Source organism: Psammomys obesus, unplaced genomic scaffold (assembly GCF_907164565.1).
Source record: "Psammomys obesus unplaced genomic scaffold, mPsaObe1.curated_primary_1811, whole genome shotgun sequence".
In the NCBI taxonomy this organism is placed as follows: domain Eukaryota; kingdom Metazoa; phylum Chordata; class Mammalia; order Rodentia; family Muridae; genus Psammomys; species Psammomys obesus.
The window spans coordinates 7,488,628-7,502,021 of NW_026596134.1; the positions used below are offsets into that span (position 1 = coordinate 7,488,628).

The window sequence follows — 13,394 nt, forward strand, 5'->3', positions numbered from 1 at the left end:
CCTTCCTTCCTTCCTTCCTTCCTTCCTTCCTTCCTTCCTTCCTTCCTCCCTTTCTTTCTTTTTTAAGATTTATTTATTTTATGTATATGAGTGCTCTGTCTGCTTGTATACCTGCATGCCAGAAGAGAGTATCAGATCCCAGTATATAGATGGTTGTGAGCCATCATGTGGTTCCTAGGAATTGAACTCAGGACCTCTGGAAGAGCAGACAGTACTCTTTAAGTGCTGAGCCATCTCCCCAGCCCCCCATGGAACTTTCTTAGCAGTGTGCACTGCAGGATGAGGGAGAGGGTGAGGGCTCAGAGGGACAGTGTTCTGAGGTCCTTATTACTGTCCATGCTGCTCTCATATCCTATCACGTGGCATTCCCCATACATAGCAGGGGAAAATGCCAGCTGTAGAGTTGACCAGGCCAGGTGCTGGCATGTGTGGACTCCAGGGTCTGGTTCTGCCTGCAGCATCTCTGACGCACACTCACACATCCACACAGATCTACCCCCCAACTCCCTGCCAAGCAGTTATTGTTTCCTGGCCTTAAAGGGTTCCAGCCTCAGGTAATGGGCTTCTAGCCAGGTGGGGGACCCTCATGGCAGGCAATTCTTCCTACAGCACAGGGTGGACTTCCTGGCCCAGGTGGCCCAAGAGCATGAGCAGTACCGGGAGGATGTGAACGAGTTCCAGCTGTGGCTGAAGGCGGTGGTGGAGAAGGTACACAGCTGCCTTGGGCGGAACTGCAAGCTGGCCACGGAGCTTCGCCTCTCTGCGCTGCAGGTACATCACTGGGACTCAGGCAGGACACTGTGTCCCAGCTAGGGCATCTTGAGGTCCCGCCGAGGGAGCGCCTTTGTGTTGTCGCAAGTGAGGATAATATCAGTTGCCTCACCAGACACAGACACCCACAGCACAGACTCATGGGAAGGGAACTGTGGCATCTAGCGCAAACATTTGGGGTAGTGGATGACAGGTGGGACAGATTGGACTTGCAAGATTCCAGTAGCCTGGTCTTGACCCACGGGTCTCAGATGTGGGGTGCATGGCATGTCAGGAGACATTTTTAATCATTACAGGTCTGTGAGGGTACTGCCCCTTGCTCCCAGATGATGAAGGCTAGGGATGCGACTACATGCCAGGGCAGCACCATAATGGAGAATCATCCCGTTTAAATGCCAGCCATGCCATGGGAGAAAAACTGTGGGTAGGAACCATGCTGTGGTCATAAGAAGTGGGTTCATGCCACCTTTCACATCGCATGGCCCTGGGGGAGCTTCTAGATCCTGCACCTAGTGGGTGTATGTAAGCGTTTTGGCACCAGATGTATGCGAGGGGGATGAAGTACAGAAACTGCAGACATGACTGCTCCATGGTATAGCTAAAGGGAAACTTTTTATTGAGAGAGAGAGAATAGCCAAAGGCATCTGGAAGAGTCTAGGACAGAGAGAGAAAGAAGTAGACTGAACATGGTCAGCACGTGGCCAGGGGTGTCTGCAAGGGAGGGGAGAATAGCAAGGGACAGAGAATAGAGAAGCACCGTGAGAACAGCAGGAGCCAAGAATAGTGGGGAGAGCCCAGCTGTAAGGAGGATATGGTCCAGGATGAGCTCTCGTTGGACTTCCTGTTGGAGTCTGGGGCATTGCAGTTTCCTTTGGACCAGACAGCAAGTGATTATCAGCAATTCAAGATCCAGTCCTCAGCCTTCCCTGCACGGTGCCTGTTAATTTATATTTAAGCCAACTTGCCTTTGAAGAAGTTGGTGAACATTAGGTAGAAACAAAACTTGGAGTCAAGTGGGAGTACACAACCATCAGCCCACCACTTTGGGTGGAATGATTGAATCTTTGAGGCCAGCCTGGGAAAGGTAAAGATAAACATGTATGTATGTCTATGATAATATCCTGTCACAAAAAAAAGGAAAGGAGAGAAAACTTGAATCACTGTTGTAAAGGGAAAAACCGGTACCACTTGTAATTAATATAAAAACATAAACACCAGACATGGTTACACATACCTGTGATCCAGCACCTGGAACGTCTGAGGAAATTTAAGGCCATCCTTAGTCATATATCGTGGCCAACCTGGGCTACCTAAGTCACACACATGTTATCCATATACCTCTACAGATATAATGATATACACAGACATGTGTCTAAAATCTAAATAGGTACACACAAACACACACAGTGAGGGTTGGTGCCCCTTGATTCTTTGATTTGCTAATGGATTCAAGTTGATTTGTTTTAAAGAAATATTAGTAACTGCCAGATAGTGCTGAAAACAGACACACCCGACAGAGATATTATCCTGTAAGTACTCAGTGGCTTGGAAGAGACAGGAGGGAACAGTTCCCACCTCACAAGTCCACATTATCTAGGCAAGACGGTGCACACTTGAGATGGTCCCCACCACTCTAAGAGCAAAGCTAACCTTTGCTTTCCTGCTGTCTCCCCATCACCCTCGTCAGGACGTTGCCAAGGATTTCTCTAGGGGCGAGGAGTCTTTGGACAGATTGGAGGAGCAGGCTGCGGGCGTCATTCGGAACACCTCTCCTCTGGGTGCGGAGAAGATCTCAGGGGAGCTGGAGGAGATGCGGGGGGTCCTGGAAAAGCTCAGAGTTCTCTGGGAGGAGGAGGAAGGGAGGCTGCGGGGCCTGCTCCAGTCCAAGGGGGCCTGTGAGCGGCAGATCCAGCAGCTGGAGGTGGAACTGGGAGAGTTCAAGAAAGGCCTTCAGAGAGTCGCCCAGGAGGGCCTGGAGCCTGCGGTGAAGACAGCCACAGAGGATGAGCTGGTGGCCCACTGGAGGCTGTTCTCGGTAAGTATGGAGGTGTGCTGGGCCTCCGGTTGCCACTTGGAGTTGCTGTGTGGCAGGGAATCACAGTCAGCCTTATATACCCTCTCTGGTGTGCCTGATTCTTTGGCACCTGAGTTCCCTGAAAAGGTCATAGAGAAAGCAGGTGTTTGTTCCCTTTTTCTAGAAGAAGAAACAGAGGCCCGAAATACCCCCCCCCCTTGCAGTCCCTAAAGGCACATGGTAAGTTGGTGACTAATTTAAGACCCAAGGAACATAGGACTTCCAGACATGGGCTTCAAAGCCCTTTTCTTCTTCAGCAGTGGGATGAGGGGCCAGGAAGTAGCAAGGTTCATAGTGCAGGGATGGTGAAAGGCAAACACAGGGCAGGGGGTCTGTGGAGGTCCAGCAAGGATACCCATTTAGGGAAGACAGTGTGGGCTCCTACCCACTTGGAAAGTCTTAGCCACCTTCATGTTTCTGTAACAGAACAGCCCAGGCAGTCAGTTTATGAAGAGCAAAGGTTTGTTACGGCTCATGTTCTGGAGGTATGGTTTGAGACCCAGTAGCTGCATTTCATTGGGTGTCTGGCAAGAACAGCATGTCATGGTGAGAGTGTACGGCACCTCCTATATATTACATATTCACCTTGTAAGCCAGAAAGCAGGGCCAGCCAGGAAGACAAGACAAGAAGGCCCCATGGGCTTCTTTAGTGGCACACCTCCAAAGACTTAAGGACTTCCCTCTGGGCTCCTCCTCCTAAAAGCTCACAGCACTGCTGCCAGCTCCAGTCAAATCACAGCAGGAAGTCTGACTTTCAGACAGTTTTTAGATAAAGATCCCCAACCCTCTCAACCCCTTGTCTAGCTTGCATCTTTCTCCAAAGGGGACCATGCATCCTCACGGGCTGCCTGCTTCAGTCTTGTTGAAGCGTTGTGGTGGTTGGGAGTGGGGATTGTGGGACCAGCCTGCACAGGATCAGGCGGCTCCTTCCCTTCCTCCTGGACAGCCTGAGGGGAAGGGTTGAACTTTAGGAGTGTGTAAATTGGGAATAATGACAGTGGGGCCAGTGAAAGTGCTTAGCACCTAAAAATGTCTGCGCTTAAGAAGTACTGCCTCAGCCAAGGGTGGCGGCACATGCTTTTATGGGGAGGCGGCCGGCAGATCTCTCTGAGTTCAAGGCCAGCCCGGTCTACAAAGCAAGTCTAAGACAGCCAAGACTACACAGGAAAATCCTGTCTCAAAAAAAGAAGGAGGGGGAGGAAGAGTAGGAGGAGAAAGAGGAGGAAGAGAAAAAGAACTGGCTCTTAGCTGGAGTCTGGCTTGCTAACCAATGGTTCACATTCCCTAAACCCCTCTGTTGAAGCTTTGTTTTTCATAGTCATCTTTTATGTCAGTGCTGGGGTTTGAAACCAGGTGGAGGTTGGGGTGGGGGGTTACAGAATAAGATCATCCCAGAACCAGAGGTAAAGGCTGTATCCAACGGGAGCAGCTATAGTAAAATGAAGCTAGCATTTGTCACAGTGTCACTGTGAGGAAGCTGACGCCATGTGCAACCGGGTAGCTACAGGGAAGGTTAAGTTCTAGATTGGAGAGCAAAGCTTGAGCCTAAGGATAAGATCCCCCAGTCCATGCCTTTGGAGACAAGGTCCTCCAGCCTGGCCTGTCACCAGCCTCTAATCAGCCCCTGTTGCACACACTGTAGTCCTAAGGAGCCTCACCAGCTTCTGCATGTCATGTCTTGCAGGGGACTCAGGCTGCACTGGCTTCAGAGGAACCTCGTGTAGACCGGTTACAAACTCAACTGAAGGAACTTGTCACCTTCCCAGACCTACAGTCACTCTCTGACAGCGTGGTGGCCGCCATTCAGGAATATCAACGGTACCAGGGGAGGCTGAAGTTGGGCAGGACTAAGGGTGGTCGGATGCAGGGCGCTGGGTACCTGGCACCCTGTGTGTGGAAGACGGGCTTGCTGTCTGGGCATGGCGGGTCTCTACTCAGCTTAGACCCTGCCCTCTCGTCATTGTGGCATTTGGCTCCCTGAGGCCTGAGCTTTGCTTTTTCCTGGCTTGAGGGCGCACCTCTGCTGGGTCTTCGGGTGACTGAGCATTGGGAGGGCTTCGCCATGCAGTGTCATAAGAGAGGGCTGCTACGAGAGTGAACACCGCACCTGCGCCTCTGACCGTGCTGAGACTTAAGTATCAGAGTGCATCTTCAGCACAGCCTCTGCTTGTCTCTGCCCATGGGCACAGCTGTGCTCAGCAGCGGGTAGAGTAATGCCCCACCCCACCCCCAGCCCTGCAGAAGCAAGGTTTGCACATCTGGGGGTGATCACCTATTCTTTGCTAAGGAGGCATCCTAAAAACAGTCCAGCCATCCCAACAGCACCTTTTAGTACATATTATACCTCCTCCTGGTCATGGAGGATTCCTTCAGAGTGGACATAGTCCTCCACCTGTGCCTCTCACCCAGAGCTGTTCATCAGCCCAACATCTGTAAAACTGGGATAGTGCCTAGATCCTACTGCAGAATGCTGACGCAGGGCTAGGCTGGGGCTCAGACTTCCTATACACAGAGCAGGAAAAGGCCCATCAGCCAATGGTCTCTCTTCCCTCAGCTTGTCTTGCCCAGTTATCAGGATCCGGGCAGCTTTATCTGGTGTTGAACCTTGTACACGAAACTTATTTATAGGAAGCAGCTGGGCCTGGAATGATGCATTTTCCCCCTGCCTGAGACAGGGTTTCTCTGTGTAGCCCTGTCTTGGAACTCACTCTGTAGACCTGGCTAGCCTCAAACTCAGAGATCTGCCTGCCTCTGCTTCCTAAGTGCTGGGATTAAAGGCATGAGCCACCACCACCCAGCTCTAGGATGATATCTTAGGAAGGGTTTTGGTTTGCCTTGACCAGGCAGTACCAGGTTAGGTTGGTCCCCTGCTTTAAAGCTGGCCTGGCTCAGTGTGAGGACAGTTCTGTGGCACTGCCCGATAGCCCAGTTTTCAAGGTCCCAGCTGCAAGAATGGCATAGCCTACAGAACCTGCCCTTCACTCTGGGGCTGCGTGTCACAGGCTAGCTCATTCTGCAACCCTTTCTTCCAGGATGCTGTCAGGCTCAAAGTAGCTCTGGGTCTCAGGCTCACGTTTTTATCATTTATTTCTTTTAGAACTTGGATTGAGCTCTTGGTTGGGTCTAGGTGGGAAAGGCAGTTCTCCAGCTGCCTGCTACGAGAAGAACCCTCTGGATTTATAAATGGTTCCAGGAGCACTGTGAGGCCATCCTGGATTAGGCATGTTTCCGGGAGCAGTATGAAGAGCATTGTGTTACTCATTCTTCAGATGAGGAAACGGGGGCTTGACTGCATTAAGCCATGCAGGTCACGGCTGCTCTGCCTGCCTGGCCTTTCAGGCACTGCAGACCCAAGGAGGCTCGTGCATCTCATTTCTGTGAGAGCCCACAGGCCTGAAGGAGCCGAGGGTCTGTTCTCAGGAAGACCCCTGGCATGTGGTCAGTGCCGCTCTCTCTCAGTGCTTACGAGTTCCCACCTACGTCCTATGTGTGAGTCCTCACACAGTCATAGCAGCTCACGTGTTAGGAGGCCATCCCCTGCCCTGGCTGCCTGGGCAGAGGCCTTAGCCCTAGACTGACCTCACTCTCTCCTCTCTGGATCCGTGCCCTGCGCTGTCCTGGCAGTATGAAGGGAAGGAACACCAGGCTCCACAATGCGACCAGGGCAGAGCTGTGGCAGCGTTTCCAGCGGCCCCTCAATGACCTGCAGCTGTGGAAGGCCCTAGCCCAGAGGCTCCTGGACATCACCACCAGCCTGCCAGACCTGCCCTCCATTCACACCTTTCTTCCCCAGATTGAGGTAATGAGGCTCTGTGGGGCTGGGGAGGCTGCCAGCCCAGCGTGTGGCATCTCGGCTACTCTTCCAGGGCCAAGCGCATTAGTGTGTCCTAACCTGGGTCAGCCAAGTGCCAAGGGTACAGGAAGAGTCGTCACTCATTCTCAGAGATGCAATTCATCCTCAGTCCTTGGCAGAGGCAAAGCCTGGCATGGCTTTCATGGATCTTCTCCTACATGGAATTTTGCCCACGTCGGGGTCCCCTTTATAGGTAGAGTAGCAATGGTTCTGGGAGAGAGCCGTGTAGCAAGCCACTACCTTCCCTGCGTCTACAGTGACAGCACAGGTGATCAGGCCGGCTTGATGGCTCAACAGTGTCACCTGGAACCCAGGCTCCCCTAGCTCCAAGCCACATCTCTTTCTGGCCCCCAATTTAGCTACCAAGTACCAAGTAGCATTTGTTATTAGTGGGAATGACACAGAGGACCAAAGGGAGGTAAAGCCTTCCTGGAAACCTTGCATCTCATTGGTGGGGCAGGTCATGTGACCACATCCTTAAACCAGTGCTTGGCTGAAGGCGGTGAAATTGTCATGACTGGCTGTACCAGTAACACTAATAATGCGGAGCCTTCAGGTGCTTCTAAAACAAATGCCCTCTGTTTGGAGAAAGAGGAAAGGCAGGGAGGGGCATTTTGCAACATCTGCCAGAGTCCCTCCACACTGGGGTTTTGATTGGCTTATAAACACCATTGTGCTCTCAGTCCATGAGATGCTCTTGTGTCCAGGGATGCTCCAACACACACACACACACACAGACACAGAGACATGAAAATGTGCTGCGTGTCAACCTCATTTTATATTAGCTTTCATTCTGATTATAAAAATACACCTGCTACCCAGAGAACGTATAGATTTCCCCGAAAATTAAGCAAAACTGCCCACCATCCCACGAGGCACAGGGCCACCATCAACATGTCAGAACAGTTTTCCCCATCACCCTTTCTGGCCTGCTGGGTGTTGCTGGGAGAATCTTTAATCAGGGTAGGCCCCACTCCCACTGGAGAATGCTGCTCGGCCTGAAGCCTGGAGCCTGAAGGTGTGTGAGCCCGAGGCTGGTGTTGGGAACCATCCTTGATTGCTCTTTCACCTTATTCATTGATCCCAGAGCTCACTGGAGTGGCTGGTCTTGCCAGCCAGCTTGCTTTAGGGGTCCCCTACAACCCCTTCCTCACGCTTGTTCAGAAAGCACCTTAATTGTTGAGCCATCTCCCCAACTTTAATCTCTCCTTAATTATCTGTTTTATTTAGTTTTCTAGTTGAGACAGGGTCTCCTTTTGTAGCCCTGGCTTGTCTGGAACTTACTATGTAGACTTGGTCAGCCACGAACCCACAGGGATCCAGTTGCCTCTTGTTATTGGTGGGAACTGCCCAGGGGCCCAGGGGCTGTGTTTTCAGGATGTCAGAAGGTCTGTTGGTGATGGAGGGTCACTGTGTAGTGGCATAGAGGCTCAAGTTGGTGCAGTGTGGAGGGCCAGCTCTGGAGCGCCAGCTTGGATGCAATAGGCAGGCAGGAGCGGTGGTCCAAGTGAGAGAGGCTGAGGGCATGCCAGAGCTGCTGGTGGTGATGATGTGGGGACATGGGTTTCCGAGACAGAAAAGGGAGTGCATTATTACCTGGCCTTTGGTAATGAGATGCACGGGGAGCTGGAAAAAGAAAACCAACCTGATCCTGAAATTCAGGGCCTCCCAATGCAGTCTTTCTGCTGCGCCGCTTCTCCACAGACGTCTGCAGAATCGCAGCTCCTGCAGCAACAGTGGGAAAGGCTGTACTCCTGGCCCCAGGGCTGAGCTTGGGTGTACCTGGCCATCTGAGGTTCATAGACATCCCGTCTCCCACAGGCAGCCCTAACAGAAAGCTCACGCCTGAAGGAGCAGCTGGCGATGCTGCAGCTGAAGACAGACCTGCTGGGCAGCATCTTTGGCCAGGAGAGAGCAGCCGCCCTCCTGGAGCAGGTGGCAAGTTCTGTGAGGGACAGAGACCTGCTGCATAACAGCCTTCTTCAGAGGAAGAGCAAACTGCAGGTGAGCAGCAGAGGCTTCGCCCCGGAGCCTGTCCACGGGGCGGGCGCAGTCCTGCTTGGTACTCCCAGAGCCCTACCCCTGCCACTGTGGCCCACAATCTCAGTGTCTCCATCTAGAGACAGGACAGGGCTCTCACGTGGCCCCTCTAGCTGGCTCTGTAGCCACCTCTCTGCCACTGGTCACTTCTGGTCCTGTTCTCTACATCCCAATCAAACTACACTGTGTTCCATGGACCTGATGCACAAGCAAAGACAACGGTGTGGGTAAGATGGTTCAGCTGCGAAGGAGCTTGCTGCCCAGCCTCTACCTGATTCAATCGCTAAGGGCCCACATGGGACTCCACATGACTCCTACAAGTTGTCTTCTGACCTCCAAATGTGCATGCATGCGTGTGAACACACACACACACACACACACACACACACACACACACACACACACGCGCGCGCGCGCGCGCGAAATGCAATAGAAAGTGCAGATACAAGCATTTGCTAACCTTAACCCACCATTATCCTAGGAATGAGTGTTATGAATGGCTTGCTTCTGGGTACACTAAATCAAAGTGATAGCTTGGCACTCTGCAGGCAGCCTGTTGGAGCTGCCAAGTGTTTGCTGAGTGGCCAGTAATGATGATGATGATAATAGCTACGGTCTACAGGTGTTGGCTCTGGGCCAGGCACCTGCTAACCTTTGTCCAGCTGATGCTGTGGGGGAGGTGCTGCCATTTTCCTGGTTTTACAGGTGAGGAGAGTCTGGTGCAGGGGTCACGGCTCAGGCTATGTCACCTGACTCCAGTCCAGTAATCTCATGTCATCAGCAGAACGAATCGGGGAGGCAGGAACTGGGGGAAGCAGACCGGAAGTGAGATCTTCCCTCTCAAACCACTGGAGCTGCTGGTGGAGTGAAAACAAGCACACACAGGCCCTTACAGGAGGGGTCTGCAGAGGGTCACAACGAAAGCTTAGAACAGTGGCTCTCAACCTTCCTAACGTCTCGACCCTTTAATACAGTTCCTCACGCGCTGGTGACCTCCAGCCATAAAATTATTGTCACTGCTACATCCTAACTGTCATTTTGCTTCTGCTATGAATTGTATGGTCTTAGATGACCCCTATGAAAGGGTCAACTAGCCCACTCTCACTGGGGTCTCAACCCACAACTTGAGAATCTCTGATCTACAGGCTGCTGCTGCAAGGGTCTGCAGAGCACTTGGCTCAGCTCTGCCTCTATAGCAGACAATCAAAAGGAAATGAGTAGGAGAGGCCACGTTCTAATAAAACCATATTCACAAACAAGCTTCTGGTGGGATTTGGTGAATGGGGTAGGGCGGATCTCGAGGACCATGGCTAGAGTGTGGTGAGAGAACACAAGAGCAACTCACCAGGGAGGGCATCCTGGAGGAGGTGGTTCAGGAGCTAGCATAGAGAGAGCAGCCCAGCCCACTGTCAGGTCTTACAAGACACCATGAGGAAAGCTCTTCATTTGTAGTTCTATTTGCAGAGCCTGCTCGTCCAGCACAAGGACTTCGGGGTGGCTTTTGACCCCCTACACAGGAAGCTCCTAGACCTCCAAGCCAGGATCCAAGCAGAGAAGGGGCTTCCGCGGGACCTTCCTGGGAAGCAGGTCCGGCTCCTGAGGCTGCAGGTGAGGAGGGGCTTTGTCACGTGGCTCGCTGTTGTATGCGGGGAGCTCCCTCTTCCGGCAGCAAACTGCAAAGCAGCCGTCAGCCTGAGCGGAAGGGTGGGTTACGGCAGACTTGCGTCTGTGGAATCTCTGCTTATCAGGCTGGCAGTTTCTGGCCTCTGCCGGGCAGTTAGCACCCCCAAGCTTTCGAGTCTCGAGTCTGACAGAGCGACAAGCAGTTCTTTTGTTTACCCCAGGGCTCCAAGTTCTGAAGAGCAGTCAGAAAGCAGAGAGCCTAAATGCTGGCTCTCTGTTCGATTTCCCCTTTTATTAAGTTTGGGCCTCCAGCCCATAGGGAGGTGCCATCCGCATACAGTGTGGATCTTCCCTCTTCCGATAACCGTACTTGGAAACACCCTCATAGACACACCCAGAGGTGTCCCTAGGCGATACAAATCCAGTCAAGCTGACACCGAAGATGAACTGTCCATGTGAACTATTCTTGGTGAGTCTGGAGACCTTCAGTTGAACAAACCAATTTTGAGATTAGGAAGATATGTTTTGTATCATGTGTGGACTGTATTCAGGCGGGTCACTGGTAATCGTTGGCCAGCTGAGGAGCTTCACTGGTTTTTATCACGCACATGACACAATGTTTGTTGTTTTAAACCCAAACACGGTTCGTGTATAAGCTGACAGCATTCTCTGGAAGATGTTAAGCCTGGTACATGTGAGCCTTTAATACTGACGTGGGTGTAATTCTGCATAGCGACCAATGGTCACCAAGTGAGAGTCCAGACATGAGTTTCTTTCCCAACATGCTGTCTGGGACCTTTCCTATGGTTTATTTTAGTAGTGCCCCAAGGATATTTGTGTCTCAATTTTAAAGTTTCATTTGCCCTGAAAAGAAATCTTTCAGACCACCCATCTGGTACAGCCACTGATAGAGGGAACACGCTCTTCTGGGAACACAACAGTGACTCTCCCACTCAGAGTCCCTATGTCATTGGGCCTCCAGGGTGGAGATTCTTCTGGGATGAAGGGTCTTTCAGGATGGAGGGTCTTCTGGGATGGAGGGGCAGGTGGCCAAGCTCATTTGTTTTTCTCTCTATCACAGGGGCTGCAGGAGGAGGGGCTTGATCTGGGAACACAAATAGAGGCTGTGAGGCCTCTTGCCCAGGGGAACTTGAGCCACCAACACAAAGTAGACCAGGTCTCCTCTGACCAGCAAGCCCTGCAGAGGACCCTAGAGGTAAGGGGCCAGGGAAGGTTCGGAGCAGCAGGGGTCAGGTCCTAGAATCCTACACTCCTGGCTTCTTTCTTCTTCTATTTTGCATCCCTTCCATCCTCCCTTTCTTTTCATCCTCGTTTATGTAAATTGAGCAGTTCTTATATGCTGGCGGCTGCTGTTCTGGGCTCCTGTGGTGGAGGCAGTCCCCAAGGACAGACAAGGGTTCCTGCTTTCCTGGGGTTTGGACGGATAGACAGTGAATCAGTAAGTAAGTGAGCAATGCCAAAGGTTGTAATGAGGCCTACAGACTGAGAACAGAAAAGGTGGCCTTATCCCAACAGCCTGTGCGGGTATACAGTTCTTGTATTTGTTCCCTAGCCCTCATGGCCTCAGAGGCTTTGTCCTCAGCGCCCTCTGGTGGCTCCCTGAGCACTTTCTGCTGCACAGGCTTGATTCTACTCCCTGAAACTGGATGTTCAGAACCCCAGGCTTCTTGACACTTGACTTGAGACAAGTAGGAATGCAGACTCCCAGGCTCATTATCCACCCTGGTTTAGACAGCTCTGGATCTGCCTTTGATTCAAGCCTCAGGGAGTTTGGGCAGATCCCTGGCAGCCACAGTGCAAGAAAACTCCATGCTAGGCTAACTTCTTCCAGCCCACCTGGCCCTGCGCACCCTGTTTCCACAGCAAACACCTTTCTTACCATCCTGAAGATAACAGGTGGGAACACCACTCTCACAGACCATTTTGAATAGAAAGAAATTCTTAAAGAGGCATTATAATCAAGTCACATACATGGAAGTGCCTACAGATGGCCAAGCTCTGGTCATCAGGGGGGTGTCAGGAAATACTTCACGTCACAGCCACTAATGTCGCATCAGGTGGCATGGCCAGCTGTGCCTCTAGAGGTAGAGGATAGGTGTGTTCCTGGATAAGCCAGTGTTTCTGTTAGAACTTCAAAGCCCATACACCTGTGTGTGGAGATAGAACCCAATCCCAGGCCACGGCAAATAAGCTTTTACCCCCTGTGCATGTGGGCAGACGAGTGTACATATCCATTTGTGGGGCATAGGACAGTTTTTTCTCCCTCTCTCCACCTACCACACTTACACTGTCTGCTATTCCAGGCCCCAAACACTTCTCCAGGAGTCGCTAGGAAACATGATGTCATATGCAAGACCTCAGGGGCCCTGTCCACCGAGGAAATACAGTGGGTCTGGATTAATTTATCGATTCTGTTCTGTAAACCAGCACCTGTGCTCCCGGGGGTAAAGGAAGAGAATAGGGAGCCAGGACACTGTTCCCACCTCCTAGAAGCCACAAACGTCAGCTCCAAAAACTGTATTCGAATGATGAGCCAGGCCAGTTGTTAGAGGACCAAGTGTCATTAGAGATTGCAAGGAGGTGACATCCAGTGATGCTTCTATAAAGAGAAGCTGTCCCTCTTTATTCAGACGTTCAGCACCTGTGAAGCCTAGTGAGCTTAAATCCATCCTTCCCTCACAGCCAGGGGACCTTCACGTCCTGTCATCACTGAGACAAAAATATCTGACAAAGACAACAATAGAACAGAAGGGCTTACCTTGGCTCACAGTCCTTCATGATTCAGGGACCCATGGTGGCAGGAGCTTGAAGCAGCCAGTCACACCGTGTCTCCAGTCAGGAAGCAGAGAGAGATGAACTCTGCAGACCAAGCTGGCCTTGAACTCACAGAGATCCAAGTGCTTCTGCTTTCCCCCCTTTTCATGTAGACTTGGACGCCAGCCCATGGAGTGGTGTGGTTCACAGTTATGGTGGGACCTCTTACCTCCCTTAATGAACCTTGACGGCCCTTCA

At 51.8% G+C, this 13,394-nt stretch overlaps 1 protein-coding gene and 1 long non-coding RNA gene across 3 annotated transcripts in view; one reads left to right on the forward strand and one right to left on the reverse strand.

Annotated features, from left to right (window-relative positions):
- Syne3 (spectrin repeat containing nuclear envelope family member 3) overlaps window positions 1–13,394 on the forward strand; it is an 80,032-nt gene that overhangs the window by 47,001 nt on the left and 19,637 nt on the right. The window contains exons 5-11 of the mRNA XM_055593097.1: window positions 610–771; window positions 2,459–2,806; window positions 4,530–4,663; window positions 6,470–6,644; window positions 8,520–8,702; window positions 10,203–10,346; window positions 11,443–11,577. Of these exons, the coding sequence (XP_055449072.1) occupies window positions 610–771; window positions 2,459–2,806; window positions 4,530–4,663; window positions 6,470–6,644; window positions 8,520–8,702; window positions 10,203–10,346; window positions 11,443–11,577 (1,281 nt within the window). The remainder of the gene's footprint in view (window positions 1–609; window positions 772–2,458; window positions 2,807–4,529; window positions 4,664–6,469; window positions 6,645–8,519; window positions 8,703–10,202; window positions 10,347–11,442; window positions 11,578–13,394) is intronic.
- LOC129666073 (uncharacterized) lies at window positions 7,468–10,282 on the reverse strand. 2 transcript variants are annotated; one of them, XR_008718482.1, is made up of 4 exons: window positions 10,084–10,282; window positions 9,391–9,595; window positions 8,344–8,423; window positions 7,468–8,232 (listed from the first exon to the last, which is right to left on the reverse strand). It is a non-coding gene; the product is annotated as an uncharacterized LOC129666073 (long non-coding RNA). The 2 variants fall into 2 exon arrangements; XR_008718481.1 differs by having other exon boundaries at window positions 7,468–8,423.